The sequence below is a fragment of the Rhinopithecus bieti genome, unplaced genomic scaffold, assembly GCF_001698545.2.
Source record: "Rhinopithecus bieti isolate Rb0 unplaced genomic scaffold, ASM169854v2 scaffold_7673, whole genome shotgun sequence".
NCBI classification, from domain to species: domain Eukaryota; kingdom Metazoa; phylum Chordata; class Mammalia; order Primates; family Cercopithecidae; genus Rhinopithecus; species Rhinopithecus bieti.
This window is the reverse complement of record NW_016806375.1, coordinates 6660223-6683760: the sequence shown is the minus strand read 5'-3', so window position 1 is coordinate 6683760 and position 23538 is coordinate 6660223. Positions and strand designations below refer to the sequence as shown.

The 23538-nt window shown below is 46.3% G+C and overlaps 1 protein-coding gene across 3 annotated transcripts in view; it reads left to right on the top strand.

Annotated features, from left to right (window-relative positions):
- The first annotated feature begins 301 nt into the window (after window positions 1–301).
- Window positions 302–23538, top strand: part of AFAP1L1 (actin filament associated protein 1 like 1) — a 68166-nt gene continuing 44929 nt past the window's right edge. The window contains exon 1 of one of the 3 annotated variants that reach the window (XM_017875823.1): window positions 302–400. In XM_017875823.1, coding sequence (XP_017731312.1) covers window positions 376–400 — 25 coding nt within the window. In that variant the 5' untranslated portion in view covers window positions 302–375. Of the gene's footprint in view, window positions 401–675; window positions 840–23225; window positions 23312–23538 lie in introns of those variants that run through there. The other 2 variants (XM_017875824.1, XM_017875826.1) reach the window with 2 other exon arrangements.

The following is a 23538-nucleotide window of genomic DNA, read 5'->3' as shown; positions in this document are numbered from 1 at the left end:
CGTGTTATTCATTTTTCTATTCTTTTTCTGAATTCTCCCAGATCCTCGTATACTTTCACGTTTTAGTACACAAGGAACCTCAAAAGTTGAAAGTGTCCCAAGCCCTTGCCCACCTTTCAGAAGCCTCTCTTTCTCCCTTTCGTAGACGCTTTTCTTTCTGAAGATCTTTGTTACTATTTAACTCCTCTTTCGCAACACCACTGACATTGCACCCGCATCGCCGCGGGCCCACTGTCTGGCTTAGAAGGTGCTCCAGAAAGACCCGCGGCGAATGGAGAAGACAAGCCCAAAGCCTGGAAATGGGTGGCGGCTGCAGGGAAGGGAGTTTTGATTCCATAGGATAAAAAAGGACTCCAACGGTCTCCGCATTCAGGAATGGAACGGGCTGAGGGGAGCGGTGGTAAGACCCCATCGCTAGCCGAGTGCAAGCAAAGCCGCACATAGCCTGGGTTCGGGCTGGGGCGGGCCGCGCGGGCGCGGGAACAAACGCGTGCGGACTGGGAAGCAGGTCCTCCAAGCCCAAGCGGGAGCGCAGCGGAGAGCGAGCTGGCTGCAGGGCGCGGCGCGGGCGTGTGCGGCACCACGGGACAGCGGCCCGCGGCCCAGGGGGCGAGGCGTGCTCGGGTCTATTCCGGGAGCGGCGCTGAGGGGCCGGGCGCGGGCGGGCCCGGGGCGGCCCGCCGAGCCCATCCTGTCTCGGGGGAGGGGACCGCGGAGAGCTCTGGCCGCTGGGCAGGCCTGAGAGCTCAGCGTGCCCGCCGCCACCGACCGCGCCGGAGCCCCCGCGCCCTGCGGCCCGCTCCCCGGGGACCAGGCCGGCGCCATGGACCGAGGCCGGGGTAAGAGGGGCCGCGACGCCCGCACTTGTTGCTGCGCCGGGCGAGAAAGGGAGACCGGGCGATCTGAAGCTGGAGAGGAGGAGGGAGAGAGGCGGGCGGTGGGGCGGGGGCTGAGGAACGCTCGGAGGGAACTGGGAGACGCGGCGCTGGTGCACAGGTGCCTCCTGCTGCCGGGACAACCCGGTGCGTGTCAATGCCTGTGTCCTGGTGTCAATGCCTGTGTCCTGGGGCCAACTCGCCTCTCGCGTGTGAAATCAGTTTTCATAGGCTAAGGATTTGTAACTTCATAAAAGATCCCCCTCTAGATTCCGGAGGACAGCGAGCTCCTCCGACCCCATTCCACTCTAAAGGGGAAAACAAGGTTTCCAGGTTCAACTCCCGAAACACCCGCCGTGGGCAGTCCCTGGGGAGAAGCCACAGGGGACCTAAGTTTGCAGCTGCCTAGGGCATTAGGAGAAGGAGGAGCGCGGGAGCAGGCGCGCCTGTGCATGTGTGCGCGAGGGAGGGAGGAGGCGGGGGTGGTTCTATCCCGGACCAGCTGTGTCCTCCGCCCAGGCCCTCCTCTCTGGACCAGCGACAAAGTTGGACTAGATGGTCTCCACCTTGCTGACTGTTTTCCAGTGTATTTGGTAGACGTTTCACAGAAATGGAGGGGACTTACTGGAATTGAGCCAAGAGGGCAGCATTGGTAGGGGGCTAGCGCACATCTTTCTTTTTGTTTTGTGTTGTTTGAGACTGAGTTTCGCTCTTGTTGCCCAGGCTGGAGTGAAGTGGCGCGATCTCGGCTTACTGCAACCTCCGCCTCCCGGGTTCGGGCAATTCTCCTACCTCAGCCTCCCGAGTAGCTGGGATTACAGGCATGCGCCACCACACCCTGCCAATTTTTGTATTTTTAGTAGAGACCGGGTTTCACCATGTTGGCCAGGCTGGTCTCCAACTCCTGACCTCAGGTGATCCGCCGGCCTCGGCCTCTCAGAGTGCAGGGATTATGGGCGTGAGCCACCGCGGCCGGCAGCGCACATTTTAAGTAAAGTCTAGACATGGCCTTTGGCAATGGCCTAATTGGCATGTGTGTGTCTGTAAAGAAGTGGCCTGTGGACACGTGAACAGTGTCAAAGACTGGGAATCAGAACCCCAGGGTTTCAGTCTGCACCTCTGGAATCCAAAGAGATCACAGGTATGAAGGCACTAGATAAACTAGTGAGTGCTGTGCCAACAGGCGAAGCGTTGTTGTTATTAATAAAGGAAAATTCCTTCCCCTCCCCACGATACTCCCACACCTCTCCCCCATCTGCCTGTTTGCTGTGCTGAGCCCCCCAAGGGAGAAAGAAAAGGAAAGAACAGGGGCATGGGAGCAATTAGGAGGCACTGGGGCAGGGATGAGCCGGGAGCAGGTGAGGGGTAACCTTCCTTACTGTTACACGGGAAGTCAGGCTTGGCGAGCTCAGAGGGCCAGAGGGGACTCCTGGCTTCCAGTTCAACTTCACCTGCCCCTCCCCAACACAAAATACTGCATTAACCTTCTCCTTCAGGGACTGGGAAGGGCAAGCAGAAAAGAGAGGGGGCTTCTGTATTTGGTTCTTTAGCAACTGAGGCCTAGATTTGTAAAGCAGTTCTCACCTGTTAACTGATTTCTAGGCAAGTGTGCAGAGTGTACATCAGGGAGGAAAAACAGAGAGAAGAGGCACCTCTCACACCCCTCAGTCCTGCTGTTCCCACCTCCCACATCATAGGTCTAAAGCAAATACCACCATCCCTCCTCCCCTTCACACTCCTACCCGCCCCCCACCTCCCCACCTCTCCACCACTCCCCTCCCCACCAGTTTTTAAATACCACCCTGTCTGATCCCCAGTACAAAAATCCATACCTAGGCCTACCCAGGCTTGTGGAAAGTGCACTGTGTCATCCTAAGGCAGTGACAATAGTTCACTTCACTTTAAATGCTTGGTAACCAACACCTCCATGTCAGAAGGCTGCCTCCAGAGCACTCTTCCTAGGAAGTCAGACTTCCCGGGAATCCCTTGGTGCTGAGAGCCTAGGAGGGCTCTGACAGGCTCTCTTCCTGCAGGCTTTTCTAACCTACTATCTTCCTTCACACCTCTTGTCACAACTTTATGACGTAGTTATCATCGTAGTTAGTGTCGGCCTCCCTACCCGGAAGTAAGCTTCAGGAAGGCAAGGAGTGGATCTATTATGATCAATCTGCTGACACCGCACACTGAGGAGCTCCAGCAGTGGTTTAATTAGTAAACTACAACACATTTTATAGTGCACCTCAAACTGATTACTTGTACAGCAATACTTAGTAGTATTCTCTTTTTAAAAATCAACATTGCTGTACAAGTAATCAGTTGGAGAACGGTAGTAAGTATACTCAGATCAGTTCTTGGTGACCTACAAAGGCCATCTCAAGTAAAGTGGTCTTGTGGCTGGGCACACAAGATCAGTTTAACTGACTGGATCCTCAGTTCTCTACTCTGATAAATAATTGCAAACACAACTATGTTATGAATCAGAATGCAAAATCTGCATGCATTTTTAAGATAAAACGTGAGACTTCAACAAGTATTCCAGGCTGGGCGCGGTGGCTCACGCCTGTAATCCCAACACTTTGGGAGGCCAAGGTGGGGGGATCACTTGAGGTCAGAAGTTCGAAACCAGCCTGCCCAACATGGTGAAACCCAACGTCTACTAAAAATACAAAAATTAGCCGGGCGTGGTGGCGGGCACCTGTAATCCCAGCTACTCGGAAGGCTGAGACAGGAGAATCGCTTGAACCTGGGAGGTGGAGGTTGCAGTGAGCCGAGATCGAGCCATTGCACTCCAGCCTGGGCGAGAGAGAGAGATTCCGTCTCAAAAAAAAAAAAAAAAAGTATTCTAGAAGACCTTTCTTGTACCCCTGTTCCCAGGCAGGTGTGCACTCTCTTCTGTCATCAGGGAAGGCTTAAGAAGCACAGGTCTCATTTCAGCCTCCTGCCTACCATGTGTCATGCCCAGCTGACTGGGACTATCATGCCCAGCTGACTGGGGAGGAAACCACGCATCAGTATTCACGATAATAACTGAAATCATCAAACTCTTGACATGTGCCAGGCACTGTCCTCAGCTTCTCATGTAGCTCCTCTCAGAACAACCCATAGGATGGGGCCTATGAGCTGGGACTATTATGAATCATACCTCAGAGGAAAGCAGGCTCGACTGGGGTATTAGCCAGCGAGAGCCGCAATAACAGAATACACAGACTGGGTGGCTGCAACAACAGAAATTAATTTTCTCACGGTTCTGGATGGTGGAAATCTAAGATCAAGGTGCAGTCAGGGTTAGTGTCAGGTGGGACCTCTCTTCTTGGCTTGTAGGGACACTTTTTGCCTTGTCCTTTCATGGCTTCTTCTCTGTGCATCCAGAGAAAGATCTCTCGTGTCTCTTCTTATTATAAGGACACCAGTCCTACTGGATTAGAGCTCCACCCTTACAACCTCGTTTAACCTTAATTACCTCCATAAAGACCCTGTCTCCAAATACAGTCACACTTGGGGTTAGGGCTTCAACATATGCGTTTGGGAGGGACACAATTCAGTCCATAACAATAAGCTTAGGTCACTGACATTAATTTGCTCAATCATTCATTCCTCATGTGAGACACAGAGCTGGGGTTCAAACCCAGCTGTCTCCATATCAAAGTCCTGATCTTAAGCTTGCTGCTGACTGCCTCTTTGGTGGCAGGTGACCTGCCCAAGCCTTAGAGCAGAACCTAGATGCCAAATCTTCCTGCTTCAGGCCCCAGATATCTCCATGGCACTTAAGCTGCACTATTCAGATATTTCATAGCAATTGCTGCTAATATACTGGGCATAAAAAGCTCAGCATCAAAGTCAAGTGACTTGAGAATGGAAACAAACTTGGAAGGTAGAATTTCTCTTCTAACAGGATATGTGTCTTCCCATGCAGGGAGAAAAGGATTCATATAACACAGTAACAGATATAGAAACCACTTAGATAATAATGGCAATCCTTCCAGAGGGTTTCCTGATTCACAAATACTATACGAAGACAATCAACCATCAGCCAAAGCCAATGTCTATGGACACCACCTTCTACAGGACAAGTTAATTAACTCTCTGTCCCTATCATCTCCCACATCATACATGTAAAGCAAATAGTGCCACCCGCAGATGAGGATAAATTATGGATACCAATAACACCTATTTCTTGGATTTGTTATAAATAACCTACAAATAATACCTTTCATAGGGGATCCACTCAATAAATCCTGGCTATTGTAATAATTACAATTTTTTTTACCACACTCATCATTAATAAGACTGCTTTATAGAACTTCACTTTCTTCTTCCATAAGCTACTGCAACTCTCTTGTTGCTTTTTGAGTCCCTGCTCTGTTTTAAGTACTGAGTTAGACAGCTTTGTGTACAACTCAAAGACAGGGAACAGGTTATAATCTTGTTTGTATCACAGTGATCCCTTATGGTACTTGTCTCTTGGAAATCCACTTATGACCTTCAATAACTGGACCACTGTCCAAACGACATATCTGAGAGACTGAAATGTTCATTTTCTGTTATATATTCTCTCTATTCAAGCCTACTGACTGTGGCTATGTCATCACAGTTTCGCTTTTGCGAACTTTTCATTCTTCTTGAACCATCATCTCTTTAAGGCTATGGTCTGAATTTTTTCTGATTTTTAAAAATTTGCCTTCTTAATGTCCAGCATTATGTCTGATCTCCCAGGTTCATGTGGAGTGATTGATTTCCCCCGAGGTTCCTTTCCTTTCCCCTTCACAACTGGTTCTTTTTCAACTACTACAGTTCAACTACTCCTTCCTTTCCTGGGCAGACTTCTCAAATAAATGGTCAGCAACTCCTCCCGCACACTCCTTTCACCTCCTGCAGCCTCGTTTCCAATCACACCCTCCACTGAGAGCCCTCTCTGAAGGATCACAAATGGCTTCCACTTCCATTGGACCAAGACAGGAGTTTCTTTTGCTGCATTCTGTGTTCTTGGCGAGATCATGTTGTTTACTGGGCAACTCAAGAAACGATCTGATGTTCTTCTCTTCATGGAATGACATTTTCATTGCTCAACAGGTGATCTAAGAATCCGTTCTGTCTGTGTCTTGCCTCCATTGAACCAGCTTTTGAGATCTGAATTAGGAAGGCCATGTCTTCCCTACAGTGACCAAGCAGCCTGTAGCTAATCCATATGATGAGCTCCCCCTGCAGTGACTCAAGACCCAACTTCTGTCCCCAAGGCTGTGAATTTCCATGCAGACATACCTCTTCCCTGACATCCAAGTTCATTTCCTACTCCTTCTATGGTAATGGTCTTTTGAAAGGAACCCTTAACCATATTTGAATCATCTTTTTGATCCAAACATATTTCATGAGGTCATCTTTGTCAGTGTTGGGACTCAGTGGAACTAAGTGGTTCAGAGAATGGACAAACTTGGGTTTGAGTTTTAACTGCAACTTTTTGTATGACCTTGGGCAAGTCACTTTCTCTGACCCTTCAGTGTCTTCATTTGGAATGTCATGGGAAAAGTAATACATGTAGTCTAGCACTCAGAATTTAACCACACTCTGCAATGGGTGTAAGTAGTCATACGGGGCCATATGACTTAACTCTGTTCCCTGTGGAGGCTTCTCGTGGTCACTGGGCACTGCTTCCATTTCTTTGTCTCCTGCAGAAGCTATTTGGCTTCTCCACTTTTGTCAAAGTTTTGCCAGCCTATCCCTCAAATATCAGTTTCAAACTCCCATTTTCACATGAGTGAGCATCCTGCCAAGTAAGTTCCTCCCTCCCACCCTCTGCCAAGAACATATCGTTACTCCATTCTCATCTTTGGTCCAGAAAAACAATCCTGGTTTTAGATACCATCACCTTCTCATACCCTTCTTAATCTTCAAGAAAACCTCAGAACCAAACAAAAAAGTGAACCCATCTGTGTGCAACACCCCCCCACCAAACCCCAGCATTTTCCTCCTTCCTTTCCCGGCCAAACTTCTCAAACAAATGGTCAGCAACTTCTCCCGCACACTCCTTTCACCTCCTGCAGCCTCATTTCCAATCACACACTCCACTGAGAGCCCTCTCTGAAGTATCACAAATGGCTTCCACTTCCATTGGACCAAAGTCTAGCCTTCCACCTCCATGGAATCCCATCTCCTGGCCTCTAGCTCTGTTGAGCCTCTCCTCCTTTCTGATGTATTCTCCCAATTTGCAGATGGGAAAATCACGGATTTGGGAATAAGTCTAGGTTAAATGACCACTGCCTCATCCCTCCAGGAAGCCTTTTCTGCCTTCTCCCTGCCCCATCCCACTGTTATAGTTGCTGATAGCCTCTGGGTCTCTCCCACCCTAAGACAAGTTACCCAACCAAGTTCTTTCCTCAGTCTGTAAAGCGAGAAGAATGAAACCCACAGTTGGGAGACTGAAATGCAGTCATATTTGCCCAGCTCCCAGTGCCTGGCCCATAGTAGGTGCTCATTAATTGTTATTTCCCATCTTCTCCCACTTGCTCTATCTTCCCTGTTGCTCTGTCTCTTATCTTCTTTAATGCTCTTGCCCCTCTCTCCCCTGATCTCCTGACCACCTCAGCCCTCTCGCTATACTCACTCCTGTGAAGAACCAAACCCTTTTATGTGACTAACTCTCAGATGTCCATCACCAGCCACAATTTGGCCTCCAGTCCCTCATGAACTGCTGCCTATAGTATATTTCCAATCCAAGGTCAACTCCGCCTTTGGGTGACCCAGTTTTGAATTCATCTTATTCACCACCAAATCAGATGACCCTTCCTGTTTCTCTTTTTATGCTAACAACTCAACCACATAAGAAGTTATTGAAGGAAATGGGGAGGTTTGTGAACACGACTAAAGTTGAAGGGGGGACGTGAATCAGTTCTTAAATTCATTGTCCTGTAGAAGAGGTAATAGAAAGTTTCTCCAGAAGGAGATTAAACAGAGGCCAGTTTGAACTCAATCTAAAAGAAGCATACGAATGAAAAGAACTGTTTAATGGTAGAATACAAGTTGCCTAGGGACATAATGAGTCAAAGTTTGAGTGGCCACTGATCAGGGAAGCCACAGAATGGCTTAATATGTAGCTTAAGGACTACTCTCACGTAAAATTCAAGAAGCTTTCACAGTTTGACCCTTTTGTGCACTGCAGAGAATAGGACTTCTAGAAGTGTATATTTCAACCTAAAGCATTCTTTTTTTATTTAAATGTACAGTATATTATAGCTTTTTTTTTTTTTTTGAGACAGAGTCTTGCTCAGTCGCCCAGTCTGGAGTGCAGTGGCACCATCTCAGCTCACTGCAAGCTCCGCCTCCCGGGTTCCCGCCATTCTCCTGCCTCAGCCTCCCAAGTAGCTGGGACTACAGGCGCCCGCCGCCACGCCCGGCTAATTTTTTGCATTTTAGTAGAGATGGGGTTTCACCGTGTTAGCCAGGATGGTCTCGATCTCCTGACCTCATGATCCGCCCGCCTCGGCCTCCCAAAGTGCTGGGATTACAGGCGTGAGCCACCGTGCCCAGCCTATTATAGCTTTTAATAGGACTTATGAATTATCTATGCTTAAGGATGGAATTTGGGGAGACCGCCTGATGCAATTAAGGACAGTTGTTTACAGCTATTGGTCTGATCATGCTTAAACCCTTCAGTGGTTTCTCACTATTTGTAAAACATCAGCTACTGTCCTTGTGGTGCCTCAGGCCTGCCCTGTCTGCTCTCCGCCCACTTTGCCAGCTCGCTTTGGACCCCCCCTACCTCTTGCCCTGGGCTCTCCTCACACTGACCCTACTCCTTGCAGCTTTGAATATTTTGTGCCTTCACCTGGTTCACCCTTGCTCTTCCTTAGCTCACTGCTCAAATATGACTTCCTCAGGGCAATGTTTCCTAATCTCCCAAGGTACATACCTGTTTTAGATGTTCAGAGCACCCTGCACTTCTCATGAATTGACATTTTCACAATCACAGTTCACTGTGGGCTTGAATTAGCTGTTCATATGAGCTCTGTTGGGGCAGGGCTCTTCTCTCCTTGCTCTCTGCCCTTTCCCCAGGACCTAGTGTATTGCTTGATGCATAGTAGGTGCTCAGTAAATGTCTGTTGAGATGATGAATAAGTGAAAGTGAGAGTACAAAATTCACGGAGTAGAAATTGGATATGGCCACTTTCAACTCCAGGATTCTCCACGTCAGTGATTCTCATTTTAGGGACAGAAATGTAGACTTCATCATTATCCATCATTTCCTTTGCCTTCGTCCTTTATACAATCAAATCCCAAATCCTGTTGACTATTATTGGGAAATATATCTTGGATGGCTTCTGTATCCTGTTGCCTCGGATAGGAGCTTCCTGTTTCTGCTCTTGCCTTCTCCGGCCTGCCTTAAGGACCACTCCCTATTTATCTAAAGCAGTGGTTCTCAAAACCAGCTGGGCTGAGAATCACCCCCATGGAGCCTACTGAAAATACACCCACAAAGATTTGATCAGTGGGTCAGAGGTTTAGGAATCTGCTTTTTTTTTTTCTTTTTTTGCAAATCCCCCAGGTGATTCTGATGTTCACACAAGGGTGATAATTACTGTTTTCATGCACTGCTTTTATCTTGACCCTTGACCTTGCTCAAACACCTGCTTCTAGTTCTGTCTTTCACACTCTTCAAATGAATGGGACCCTAGGGTCTGGGTCTGTTACCCAAAGCAAACTCTGAAAGCATGAAATGTCTCATTTTATCTTTAAAAAGCCATGCAAATTTTTTATTAGCATCCGTAATATATCTGACCCCTTCTGTCACCCTCTCAAAATATCTTTTTACAAAATGGACCTTCAGAGATGCATTGTGTTTATCTTGGCTTCTCCTTCCCCTCCCCTCTCCTGCCCTCCACCATGGACTCCCAGGTGATATGAACTCCAGCCTCCAATAAATATCCCAGCACAGAGTGCCAGAATGGAAATGGTTCTGGACGTGGAAGCAGAACACCCACATCCAAGCCTTGGCTCAGCCGCTCACTTCCATGTTATAAGAAAATACATTTTTATAAAGTTTTCAACTTTTAGAAGCACTTTGACATTCAACAGTTATCTTCATTTCAGCTTAGCTTCAGGGACATTGCACATCATACACAGAGTGCTTTGTGCAGAGGCTGGGCAACCCCTGCCCATGTGATCATACACGCTGTCACTTAGCAGCTGTTCACAGTGTGGTGGGGGGTGGGGTTGCTATGGGCAAGAAGGAACCTGTGTAATGGGGGACTCACCAGACAGAGAATTGACCCACTAAAGTCCATTTTTCTGGAGACCCTTCCAGTCCTGAGTTTCTCTTCTGTGGCATCTCTTGACCCGGTGATGGCCCTGTGAAGTAGACAGCAGAGACATTCTCCCCATTGGACAGATGCAATAACTAAGGTTCAAACAGATGACTCTGCTCTTCCCCCTTCCTGAAAGATGCAGCTTAGTGTCATCTTCCTGCCACATCCATCTCTAGATTTCCCCTGACTTTGGGTTACCACCACCCACCTCAGACTGGGCTTTTAGAAGTTTTCACCACACTTGCTGAAATATCCGTTTTATGTGTGTATGAGTTCTGAGGACTAGGACTATCTTCTGTGTCATATTCCCAGTGTCTAATACACAGCAAATGCTTAATAGTTACAGTCAAGTGTACTTATTGCTGAAAGTCCACCATGACTCAATAGATACTGTCATATTCCCATTTTATACATGAAGAAACCGAGGCTTTGAATGGTCTATTTATTTATGCAACCCAACTCACCTCCATACCTGGGTTCTTTACCATTGCTCTCCGCTGCTTCTCCATGAATGTTGGAGGGTTATACCCAGGTTCGCTATACGAGGGACTTGCTAGGTAAGATGGGCTAACTAGGTAAAGATTTCTAAGTAGGGACAAGGAGGGTGCCAAGAAGACGAGGAGGAAAAGGGGGTCTGAGTAATTCTAGGGAACATCCTTTATCGATGAAGGGGTATAGCCAGGCAGCCTGCATGAGGTTTTATTTCTTACCCTTCACATTCTTCCCACTGTGGCCCTTGGAGTTCTGGTATTCAGCATTCATGAAGCTCTCATTCTCCTGGTCCTGGAATTAACAAAGAGGCTGACCCAGGAGGTCCCAGCCGGGGTCTATCCTCCATCTAAATTCCATTTGGGGAATCCCAGCCTTGCCCCAAGTAGGGAGTGGAGGTGCAGAGCTGGTCTGGCGTGATTCTCCTCCCTGGCACAGCTGTCAGGCTGTGGCGGAGGCAGAATGTGGCACCACATTGCAGTCATACCAGTTCTAGGGAATTGACCGACAGCACTCCTCACAGGAGGCAAACTTGGGGGCTTTTTATAGCCTTCTAAGAACGTAGAGGAAAACTGATCTCCTGGGAGAGAGAAATGGAACACGTGCCTTTTCCAGGCGCCATTCCCTCAACTATGTAGTCACCAGATGCCTGCAGTTCAACTTAGGGCAAGAGTCACAGCTAAGTGAGTAGCATAGTGTGGTGGAAGCAATTCACTGCCGGGAGATAAGGATCCTAACCCAGTTCTTTAATTCCCCCTTGGGCTTCAGTTCCTTCACCATTAAGGTTGAAGCATTATAGTGCAGGGACCAGCAGACCTCATCCCAAGGGCAAAATCTGGCCTGCCACCTGTCTTTGTAAAGAAAATTTTCTTGGGACACAGCCACACCTGTTCATTATATATTGTCTATGGCTACTTTCTCACTATAAGGACAGAGCTAGGTAGTTGAAACAGAGGCCAAAAAAGCCTAAAATATGTAGTATCTTGTCCCTTACAGAAAAAGTTGGCCAACACCTGGATTAGGCTGTAGAGAGACTGGGAGTGTCTCCCTGGAGCATTGTGGTGAGAAGGATTCTGAGGGTGTGTCCAAACCAAGGAATGAAGCACTGTCCTTAAACCATACGAGAGTGTGTATTCAAGAGTAGTGCTGGGAGGACCCCAGAATGCCATTTACCAGTGTTTTTCAAACTACTTTTGGCCTCAGAAACCTTTTGCAAACAAAATCTTAAGCAACAGAGCTGCTATGGGTGAAGTGGGAATGAGAAGACTGAGCACAGCCCATTCTATCCCTCTTACTCCCGGGGCAGTACCTAAGGAAGCTATGCAGATCCCATAGGCTTCAGCAGAAGAGCATTAGGAAACCACTTATCTAATCCTATCTCATTCATTCTCCAACTGGGGAAACAGATACAAGGAGTACGGGTTCCCATTTGGCTTTCCACATGTCACTAATGTGGTTACCAGGTATCAGCAGAACACAGACATATTTCTGCTGGGAAGAAAGCCTGTCCATTGGCTTTGCAGGGCCTCAGGGCTGCCATTAGTGCACGGTGACCAGGGAGTGCCCTTGCTGACCTGGAGCCCACCTGGTTCAGGGGTGGGACTTGGCCGGGACACATTGTTGATATCTACCCACATTTCACCGTGGCCTAGTCAAAGTTTTAGAGAATTTTTTTTTTTCTGACAGCACCAAAGCCAAAAGAAGAAAATAAAAATTAAATTAAACCATATATATTTTATTTCATTGATACAAAGATATATTTTTTTAAAACTCAGAATATACCTTACAATTGACATCTTCATGTATTTGTTTTGTTCCCTTTTTTTTCAAAAGCTGTTGTTCAATATGAAAATATCTTCAAATCAGTGGTATCTTAGAATGGAGAAATTATGATAATTTATACTAAGACTTTCTTTTGAAGATGGAACCAGATTTATTCATTTGTAGAATAAATATTTACTCTTCCTGCCCATTCTTGTTGGAGGGTTTGCTGAAAGCAGATCCTGCTGATGCAAAACCAAGGGGGATTTTTTTTAGCTCCACTTGGCCCAAAAAGAAAACTGATCTCCTGGAAGTGTGCCAGGAAGTCAGAGAGCCTGATGGCTTTTCCTCACTTCCAGCCAGCAACCAGGTGCAGCTCTCAGAGGTTCCAGAGAGGAAGCCCAGGTTTCTCTCCCAATGTGGCAGAGAAAGTGAAACTTGGTCACCGATGCCTGGAACATGAGGTCATATCTAGTCAGTGTCCATCAGAGAGAATATATAAAGGACCAGAAGTTTCAAGGGACACTTCCTAGCCAGGAGTACTGCAGAGATGGCATTCCAGATGGAGAAAATCATAGAAAGAAGAGCCCAGAAGCGTACTCAGAAAGCAAAGCGGGGCAGCCTGCCAAGAGCCCAGAAGAGCAGGTGGAGGTGAAAAGGGGCCTCCATGTCCTTCCAAAGAGTAGGGCCGTATTCTCCCAGTCGCTAACTGGGTGTGTCCCTGTCCTTAGAGGTTGTGTGACTTGCAATCTGTAACTAATAATAGAGACAGGAGAGTACGAGAACTGAGGTCTCTGGCCATGGTATCAAGTTGCCTAGGGTTTGAATCCTGGCTCTACTCCTTTCGTTTAACCCCCTGAGTTTGTCTCTTCAACTAAAAATGGAGATAACAGTCTCCTGTCTACAATGAGGGATCATTGGATTCATATAGTAAAAGCACTCAGCACATAAGAAGCAGTCAACTTTTTGAAAAAAGAAAGCAAATGCCTAAAACTCAGGTTTAGAAATGACTGCCTTTCTTAATAAATTAGAAAGTTATCCAAGTTATCTCTCTGACACTTTCACTCTCGCTCCTTGCCTGCCCATCCTGCAAAGGGATGGTGTTACAGAGACATTGGGGATAAGCCACAGGGAATGCATGGAGCACATGAGGATCTTTCATCATCTGTGTCACAAAGGAAAACTGGTGTCCTGGGCCCTGGGGAGCAGTGGATGAGTTATGAGCAGGAAGAGATTATGATGTGTTGCAATTTGGGGAAATTATTAAAGCCAGCAGTGAGCTCACATTAGAATGGAAAGGGAGAGATTGCAAAGAGGTGGCCAGTTAGGAGATACAGCAGATATCTCAAGTGAGCAGCAGACTATAAGACCAACTCACCTTGATGTTTAAAAGCAGAAATACATAAAACTTTAAACTCTTCCACTTTGAGTTAGGTTAATTATACATGATTGTTAGTTTAATGCAGAAGCAGAGAGATATTTGCGGCATTTTAAAACTCAAAACATCCATTTCCATGACTTTTGATCAATGTTTTCTTGGATCCTCAACCCCAATGATGGAGGCAGGAATCACCCCAGGGTCTCCTAGAGCCTATTCAGGGGTGGATTCCTGTGGGGAAGGTTCATGGGGGGCTGGCCCAGAACCAAATCCAGGTTTAACACTTAATAGTTTCTGCAGGTGAGAGGGAAGCAAAGGAGGGAAGACTTCCTACCTGGGCAGATGGTCAGAGTGGCCATCTGAGCTCAACTTTCAGCCTCCCACCTAGAATATCTAGTCTAGGCCCTGGTCTGGTTGATTTCCTTTCATCACTGACAACCGCAGCAACATTAGTAATCATAATGAACCCTTACAAGCATGATTCATATGTACCTGGCTTGATGCATACAGTCTTCATACATTGTCTCCCTTTCTTCTTGCCACAACCCTTTGAGGTAAGCACTCTTATTATCCCTGTCTTACATTGAGAAAACAGGCTTGGTGAAATGATGAAACCTGCCTGGGTGAGGGAAGCCAAATCCCAGGTTTGGTGTTGGGCACGTCTCACCTGGGTTCACAATGCCACAGCTACCCACTGTACTGATTCCTCCCTAGCCTTCCTGATGGGGGACTATCCCACCTGGGCTCTATCCCTCTTGAAAGGGATACCTATCTGCCTCTCTTAGTTCAGATTGCTGGAAAGTTATTCTATACAGTAAACCTAATATTGTGGTCTTGGAACTGTCACTCCTGGTACATTTCTGCTCCCCCAAAGCCCCAGTTCCCCAGGGAGCACATCTGCTCCACCCCTTCTCTTCTCCCACTCCCCAAGAGCCCTTCTGTTCTTGGAGACATCTGTCAAAGGCAGAATTCTGAGGCCTCCCTACTCTGTGGTCCTTCCTGTGAATTCCAGGTTGTCGCTTAGCCCCTCCTTAGTGCACCTGCTCTGTACCCATTACTATGCTGAACACTGGGCAGATACGAAGTCAGGCATCATCTCAGTCCTCATGGATTCACAGTTTAGTGGAGAAGGACATCAAACAAGTCATCTACTCTGGCGCATACAACAGGGGAACCTCCCCTGTCCAGGAAGGCTGGATCAGCCTCCTGGAGGAAGTGGCTTCTAAACCAGGAGGTAGCAGTTGGAGAACAGGTTATGCAGAGGAAATACCACAAACAAACCGCACCAGGGTAGGGTCTCAGATATTGCAAATAGGTCAGAAATAGTAAAAAAAAAAAAAAAAGTTTTAAACTCTATTGAATAGAACAGAGCCAACCACATACTCCTATTAGTGTAGCCTGTGGCATCTGTTGATGATTTTCTGATTTCTTGATCACACTAAGGTTTCTGCAAGCCAATTGTCCACCTAATCCTTTGCCTTTCTGACTGAGGTGCTATTCAGTCTCTTCTGAATTCCAGATGAGTTATGTTGTTTGATTGGAAGTGGGAGGTAAGAGGATGGCACATTTATATTAATCACAATTTACCGATTTACAAAACTTCAGTATACAGGGTGCTCCTGCTTCTCACCAGCATCATCAGCCTTGAGTCTCACAAAAGGTCTGGAGAGGTAGGCAAGGCAGTTATGATCACCCCACTTTGATGTTGAGGAAATTGAGGCTCAGAGACACACAGCGACTTGCCCAAAGTCACACAACCAGTAAGTGTGGAGCTGGGGCTTGAGCCCTGAGATGCTGGCTCCAGTGCCTGTGTTTTCTCCAGAGCACCAAAACACAGTGCACTGTGGGATGTGGAAAGTTTCCAACCCTGGCTCCTGTGGCCTCTGGCAAGTTTAACCTTGCTAGGCCTCAGTTTCCTGTCAGTAAAACTGGGATGAGAGTTCCCACCATATAGGGTTGTTGCAAAGAGCAAATGAAGTAACAGGCACTGAGTGTTAGGCACAGAGAATATTCCCACAATGGCATGTAACAGTCAAAATGAATGAACACGATAACAAGCAGCAATATGGATAAATCTTAGCAGCATAATAGTAAAGAAAAAAGTCACAAAAGGTTACCTATAGCACTATATTCTTTTAATAAATTTTTAAACTAAAAATTTAAAATAATATTTTTAGGAGTACATCTGGTTGTACTAAAACTATATACAGGGGAAAGCAAGGACATGGTGAATGCAGCATTCAGGATGATAGACTGGGCAGGGGAGGCAGGAGGGCGGGATCATAAAGTTAGGTGTAAGATATTGTCAAGATCCTAGCTTTTGCTTTGAATGGTAGGTTCGTGTGTGCTTACTCCATTATCAAAAATAACTACATAAATAAATAACTAAAAATGTGGCATGCATGGGCTAATAATGAGAGTATCTTATGAAGCAAGGATTCGGATTAATTTTTGTCCACCTGAGGTTTTATTTTTATTTTTTAAATTAATTTATTTATTTATTTGAGATGGAATCTCACTCTGTCGCCCAGGCTGGAGTGCAGGGGTGCAATCTTGGCTCACTGCAGCCTCTGCCTTCTGGGTTCAAGCAACTCTCTGCCTCAGCCTCCCAAGTAGCTGGAACTACAGGCATGTGGGGTTGTTTGTTTGTTTGGTATTTTTAGTACATGTTAGCTAGGCTGGTCTCAATCGCCTGACCTCAAGTGATCCGCCCACCTCAGCCTCCCAAAGTGCTGGGATTACAGGTGTGAGCCACCTCACCTGGCCATGAGGTCGTATTTTTAAAAGAAGTAAAAGTGCAAGGCACAGTACCCATCATATAGGAAGTGTTCAATACATGTTGGCTGTTATTATTATATAGCTTTATTATTATTGATTACATAACCCACATACCCCTAGTCAGAGGCTTTTCTGTCAGCCCAGAGAGATTGGTGAGATGGGTCCCCAAACTCAGACGTCTCAAAAGCAGAAATCCCCAGTCCCACTAGGCCTCAGGCCAGATATCCGATCTGGTGAATGAACAGCAATTGGGGAATGGTCAGAGGAGCTTACTACTGGCTCCAGCAAGGTCTGTAGGTAGGAGACGCCTATGAGAGGAAGGCCAGAAGGTACGCTAGTGCTGCGATTGAAAGCTTAGGCTCTGGAGTGAGATCTAGGTTTGAATCTTGGCCTGCCAGCTGCGTACCTTTAGACAAATGACTGTGCCTCTCTGAGCCTCCCTTGGCTCATGTGTAAACAGGCAAAAACAGAACCTACCTCACAGGGTAATTATGAGGAGTGAGGTAATCCATGCAAAATGCTTAGCACAACATCTGGAACATCACTTTAGCGCTTGAAAATACTACCTGCTTTTACCATCAGGCATCCCAGATTACTCCCTGGAACTACGCTGCTTCCCCACGCCATTGGTGGAGGAGACGGTGCAGGACGCTGGATGCGGAAACAGCTGCCATCTTGTGTGAGGAGTGAGCGTGTGTGTCACAGTTTTCCACTTCCTCCTGGACCCATTTCCTTTGTGAGCTCAACAGGGAGGAATCCGCAGACAAAGGAACAATTCTGGGAGAGCCCAGTCCCACAGCCAAAAGCTGTTTCCTCAGAAGCGGGTGGCCTTCCCCCACTCCCTCCTGTGTGGTCTGGAAGTGGCTTGGGGAGAAGAAGCTATGGCTTCCGTGGAGGCCCAGAGCTGAGCTGAGAAACAAAGTGCCCCAAGTGACGGCCCTCCTGGTGGAGGACGGGAACCTGGGCAGAGCTGATGCGAGGAAGGCCACTGAGGATGCGGGGCTTCCCTGAGCCTGTCATCCTAGCCTGACTCCTGGGAAGAGTGGCTCCCAGAAACTCCCCATGACCACCCTGTCTTCCTGAAATAACTGTGCATCGAAGAATGGTGCTCTACCATCTCTAACAATAATCCCTACGATTTATCAGCCTTTTCCCAGCCATTCCTCATTTCCCCCTCACACAAACCTGTGCATGGGCTTTCTAAGCCCCTTCTTACAGACAAGGAAAATGATTCTCAGGGGGTTAAATAACTCACCCGAAATTACATACTGGCAAATGGGAGGAGTTAGAGCCCAAACTGAGTCCTCCAAGTCCCAAATTCTTCCCACTGTTTTTTGCCTTCTCTCTTCTTCATGAATGTTTCTGTGTTTCTCTCTGACTCTGTGGAGTCAAATTTGTACTATTCTCTTCAGCATAAGAGGATATTCAGTTTCCTGCAATCGCTGTAATTAACACACACAAAAGTCTTCCAAGGTGACCTCACTACCCCTGCCCTCCCTCACACAGGGGCTATATTTAACTCTTGGAAAGCACTAAGATTGAGGCATTGGCTTTGCAGCTGGGTTTTTTTTTTTTTTCTGTCCCTTTGTCATTCTTTTCCAGCCTGCATGTACAGTGGGCTTCCCTATCCAAGCTGGGACAACAGGAAGTGTTTGTCTTAGTGATAAACAATGCGAGTCCAACCAGCGCCATCTCCTTCTACATTCTGCCCACTGTTTGGCCTTCACTTGGACTCAGAGAAGTGCTTGTAAATTCAGAGGAAGGAAGGGAGATGTCCTGATGGCCCCAGCTGGGTAGATTTGCAACAACTTGGAAGAGTCTGTGGGCAGGGGAAGGACAGATTTCTCAACCCAGGAAGTGAAGGGCAGTTCTGCCAGCCTCACCTGAGGAGCTGGTGACCTCTCTGCAGAGTAAACCCAGATCTGGACACAGACAGAAGAAGCATCCTGAAGGAAAACTGGGGGAGGCATAACAACTAGATCCTCCAGTATTCTTGTTCTAGCATCCTCAGTTTCCACATGTGTAAATGGGGCTAATCCACCTTATTGTAAGACTTATGGGCCAGGCACAGTGGCTCACTCCTGTAATCCCAGCACTTCGGGAGGCCAAGGCAGGCAGATCACGAGGTCAGGAGATTGAGACGATCCTGGCTAACATGATGAAACCCTGTCTCTACTAAAAATACAAAAACTTATCCAGGCATGGTGGCACGCACCTGTAGTCCCAGCTACTTGGGAAGCTGAGGCAGGAGAATTGCTTGAACCCAGGAAGCGGAGGTTGCAGTGAGCCAAGATCAGGCCACTACACTCCAGCCTGGGCAACAGAGCCTCCGTCTCAAAAAAAATAAATAAATAAACTTAATATATGTAAATAATACATGTAAATCACTTAAAGCAGAATATGTCATATAGTAGTAATGGAAGAGTAATGGAGATAGCTAACATTTACTGAGAGCTTACTATGTGCCAGGCTCTGTTCCAGGCACATCACATGTGTTGGGGCCTGTTCCCACTGGTGAGGTAGATATGCTCACGTTACTGATGGTGTACATGAGGCACAGGTCATTAACGTGAGTGCCCCAGAGGTACACAGTTTGGAAATTGGGGAACAGGAATTAAACTCAGGTGGTTTAGGTTGCTCAATGTCTGTTATCATTATTTCTCAATGTATAGGTTAGAATTAAAATCCACCAACTACAAAATGTGCATCACTAAATAAATTGGCAACCGTATTCATGTGAGGGATACAAGTTCAACAAAATAGAGCATTTGGGAGCCTAGCCAAGTGAAAAATTGGGCTTCTACTTCCTTTTAAGTACTGGGGTACTTTTGTTGCTCGATTTTTTTTTTTTTTCAAACATCTCTTTACCATACTGAGCCACTATAAGGCCAGACATGGTTTTAAAATCACACTAACTAGCTGTTAGACTTTATCAACTCTTAAAAGAAAATAAAGTTTGCTCCAAGAATTTATTGTTCCATGTATACTTAAACATTTGCCCTGTGTTTGGTGCTAGCCAAAGCTGGCAATCTTCCTGTACTCAAGGAGCTCAGGCTTAAGTTGGGGAAAGTGACCATCATCAAAAAAATACGTAAGTAAATATAAAATCTTACCATGTGAAGTGCCACAGGGAGAGATACTTGATGCTACCATGGCATAAAACGGGAGGAGTAGGTGCAATGAAGAGGACAAGGAAGATATACCTGAGGAAGTCAGGATTGAGTGGAGAGCTAAAGAGGATGTTACTGGCTGACAGGGGAAGGGAGTTCTGATAGGCAAAAAGAATAGCTCATCAAAGTCCCTGAGTTAAGAGGCTGAGGAACAGAGTGTGAGGACAGCCTGGAAGGAGGTGTCCCTAGAAAAGCCTGCAGGGGCCATGCCCTGTGCCTCACGCCTGTAACCCCAACACTTTGGGAAGCTGAGGCGGGCAGATCACAAGGTCAAGACATCGAGACCATCCTGGCCAACATGGTGAAACCCCATCTCTACTAAAAACACAAAAATTAGTTGGGCATGGGGGCCCACACCTGTAGTCCCAGCTACTCAGGAGGCTGAGGCAGGAGAATCACTTGAACCCGGGAGGCGGAGATTGCAGTGAGCCGAGATCGCGCCACTGCACTCCAGCCTGGTGACAGAGCGAGACTCCATCTCAAAAAAAAAAAAAAGAAAGAAAGAAAGAAAGAAAGAAAACAAAAGCCTGCAGGATTTGAAAGTCACAGGAAAGGCTGCTCTTCCTTTCCTTCGCCCTACCCAAGCACTGAGCTCACATCTGATCAGCACACTGCTTTTCTTTCCAGGGTGACTTGCCTCCCCACTGGTACAGTGGGTCATACCCCACTAATATGCTGGTTTGTTAAAACACAGTATGCAGAAAGTTCTCTCTAAAATAATGATCAGAAATGTTCAAAGTAATGCACTGGTTCTTGCTCCAGAACAGGAGCCTTTATGAGATGGAAATTGGGTCATTTTCCTTTACATAAGAAAGGAAATTTGAGCAAATCAAAAGAAAAATTGTAGGCCCTTCATAAAACCGCAGTCTCACAGTGGTCTTTTCCATTTTAAATGGTGCTAGTTGCATTTACTCTGACTTTGAAAACAAAGAAGGATAAGTTATCTTCGTGATCTCTGTAAAGAGGCTGGTCAAATAGTGAGGTGGGGAAAAAAGAAGTATATTTTCCTACTGCTTTGCATTTAATGAATTTGTAATTTGCAAGCTGTTTCCAAGCATTTTTGTACATTCCAGAGTCTGAAAGGTACACAGGAATGAGATCACGAGTCCAAGTGCCAGCACTGGGCCCAATTTGATAGGAGCCAATGCAGGGTTTATTATTCTTGTGGCTTGCTGAAATTTAATTACTTGTCTTTTGTTATGAACTCATTATCTTTGCAATCTCTAAATAAATCTGACCTTCTGTGCGCTAGTGTCCTTACTGGCTGCGATAAATACCTCTTGCTTAAAGGTTTCACTCAGGCTGCATTAGGGATGTGAACCAGGTAGCAAGTGGTAGTAGTTTTTATTGGTAGCTTAATTTCTGCTATCTAACATCTTATTTTGATTTCAGTCATTTGAGGAGAAGATAGAAAAATAATCTTACTCTTAGTTGGGTACTCACCAGGAACAATAAGCACTTAGCAGTCTAGTCTTAGATATATTTTAAATAGGTTTCTAAATTTATTTGAAAAACTTTTTTGCAATCCACAGAATAATTACCCCTCATCTTGGGTTTCTGAGTCTCTCTGTCTCACTTAAAAGATTGAAAACCTATAAACAACGATGAGTCCATTTCTTCCTGCTGTATCTTTTTCTCATCATTGGAATTCACTGTACCTCCCTAAGACTCAACGAAACCAAGCAAGATAGATGGAATTTATTAGTGGTTCTAAATAAACTGGAGATATAAAGACAGTTCTGTTCTGATGCCCAAGTCTGCCAAGAGCAAAGACACGAGAGGGGGACAGCTTGGGAATTGGGAACAAAATTTTTCCTGACTAGGGACAGCAGGGACCCAGGATTCCTGGGTTGTGTTATTACCCTCTGTCTAGAAGATATTGTTTCCTCATCTTGCATGGAGGGGGTCCTTGGAATGTGAGCACCCAGAGGGAAGGGACTCCACCAGCTCCTTATGCCACAGCCTTCCCAAGCTCAGTGTCAGGGCCAGAACCATGAATAGTTCACAGGATGAGGCTTTCAGAGTCCCACCATGCCCTCTTGTGCCATACCTTCCTCCTTTGTGCCTACCACTGCACCTGAAACTCCACAGGATTGTTACAGATGAATGAAGACAGCAGACATCGAGTGCCTAAGCACCAGACACATCAGTTCATTTCATCTTCACCATGACCTTGGAAAGCAGCTACTGTGATCACCCCCACTGTTCGCAGGTGAAGAATCAGAAGCTTAGGAAAGTTTAGAAATTTCCCCCAGAGGCCCACAGCTAGAAAATGACAGGGCTGGGAGGGGAGCCCAAATTGTCCAAGCCTGTGCTTTTAGCCACTCTTCCGTCACTTATCTTAAGCATCAAGCTTTGTGTTAGTATTGTGTGAACTTAACACAAAATGCTTTTTCCTGCAACTGGTTGTGTGACCATAACTAAGTTAAATAACCTCTTGGACACTCACTTGCTACATGTTTAATATAAAAGGATTAGACTAGGCCATCAAAATATTGGATTCATTGAGTAAATGTTCACTGGGCATCTACTGTGTGCTGATTGAGACACAGACCCTGTCCTCGTGGAGCTTGTTACAGCTATAGCAAATCTATTCCTAATGCTGTCTGATCAATACTTTGGAGTCTGCATGGTTCTGGAGAGTATTAGAAAATAACAACAATGACAAAACAATATGCAGTATGGCTAGCATTTAGTGAATGTTTATTCGAAGCATGGTGCCATGCAAAGTGCTTCACAAGCATTACTCACCTAGTTTTCCAACCCTATGTGGTTGGGATCCTATTATTCTCATTTTGCCTATGACAAAACCAGGGCTCAAAATTTCTAAAGTGCCCATCAATGCACAGCTCAGAAGTGGCAGTGCAAGAATCCCAATATACATGGGTCCGACCCCAAAGCCCTAGCCACTGCACTATTCTAAGCAAGACTCCATACTTAGCTATTTATAATCTTCAGAGGCTCCTATTCCCACCTTGACTCTCAGTTATTTCAGAAGAGGATAACCAATGATAATTTTTTAAGGAATAGGAGAGGTTTTCCCACATTCCTTATGTTCATAGATGTCCTCTGTAGCATATTTGTTCTGGTGGAGTATTTTGCAGAGGTTGAACCTTGGACTGCCCACATCAGAATCACTTGGAGTACTTATGAAAATGCAAGTTCCTGGATCCAGGGACAGACCTACCAAATTAGACTTTCTGGATGGGAGGTCTGGGAATGTGCATTTTCAACAATCCCGCTGGAGGAGTCTTTTCTTACTAAAAATTGAGGTTACTGTCCCGGTGGTATATATGAGCCCTAGCAGAATCACTTGTCATATGCCTTATACCCATGTGACCTCTCTGATTTAAATTCTCTGATGTTTTAAATATCTGTGGTTTGAATTCTCTAGCATTATAGATGGAGCTGTCATCAAACCTCTGTATTCACTGTGATTGGAAGCTAGCTTCTTGCGGTGAGCTCTGTATTGTTCTGGAAGAGCCCAGCACTGGCTGAAAAGTTTCTTACATCCATGATGTATATCAGGTTTTCTCTGGGATGAGATCCCTGCTGTTAATTCAGGTATTTGCTTTCAGTGGTTTATTATTATTTTTTTTTTCTATGAGATCGTCACAGTTAAAGCTCTGAAGTTCAAACGGGCCCAGTGGGGAGAGGGCCTTCACGCGGGAATTTCAGCCTCCCGGTGAGGGTTTCCACCCACAGGTGAAGGTATCCCCAGATCAGGAGCCCCGTGAAGTCATGGCCCAGAGCCCTCCATTGGAGGGCTGTGAGAGGAAGCCCAGTATTCA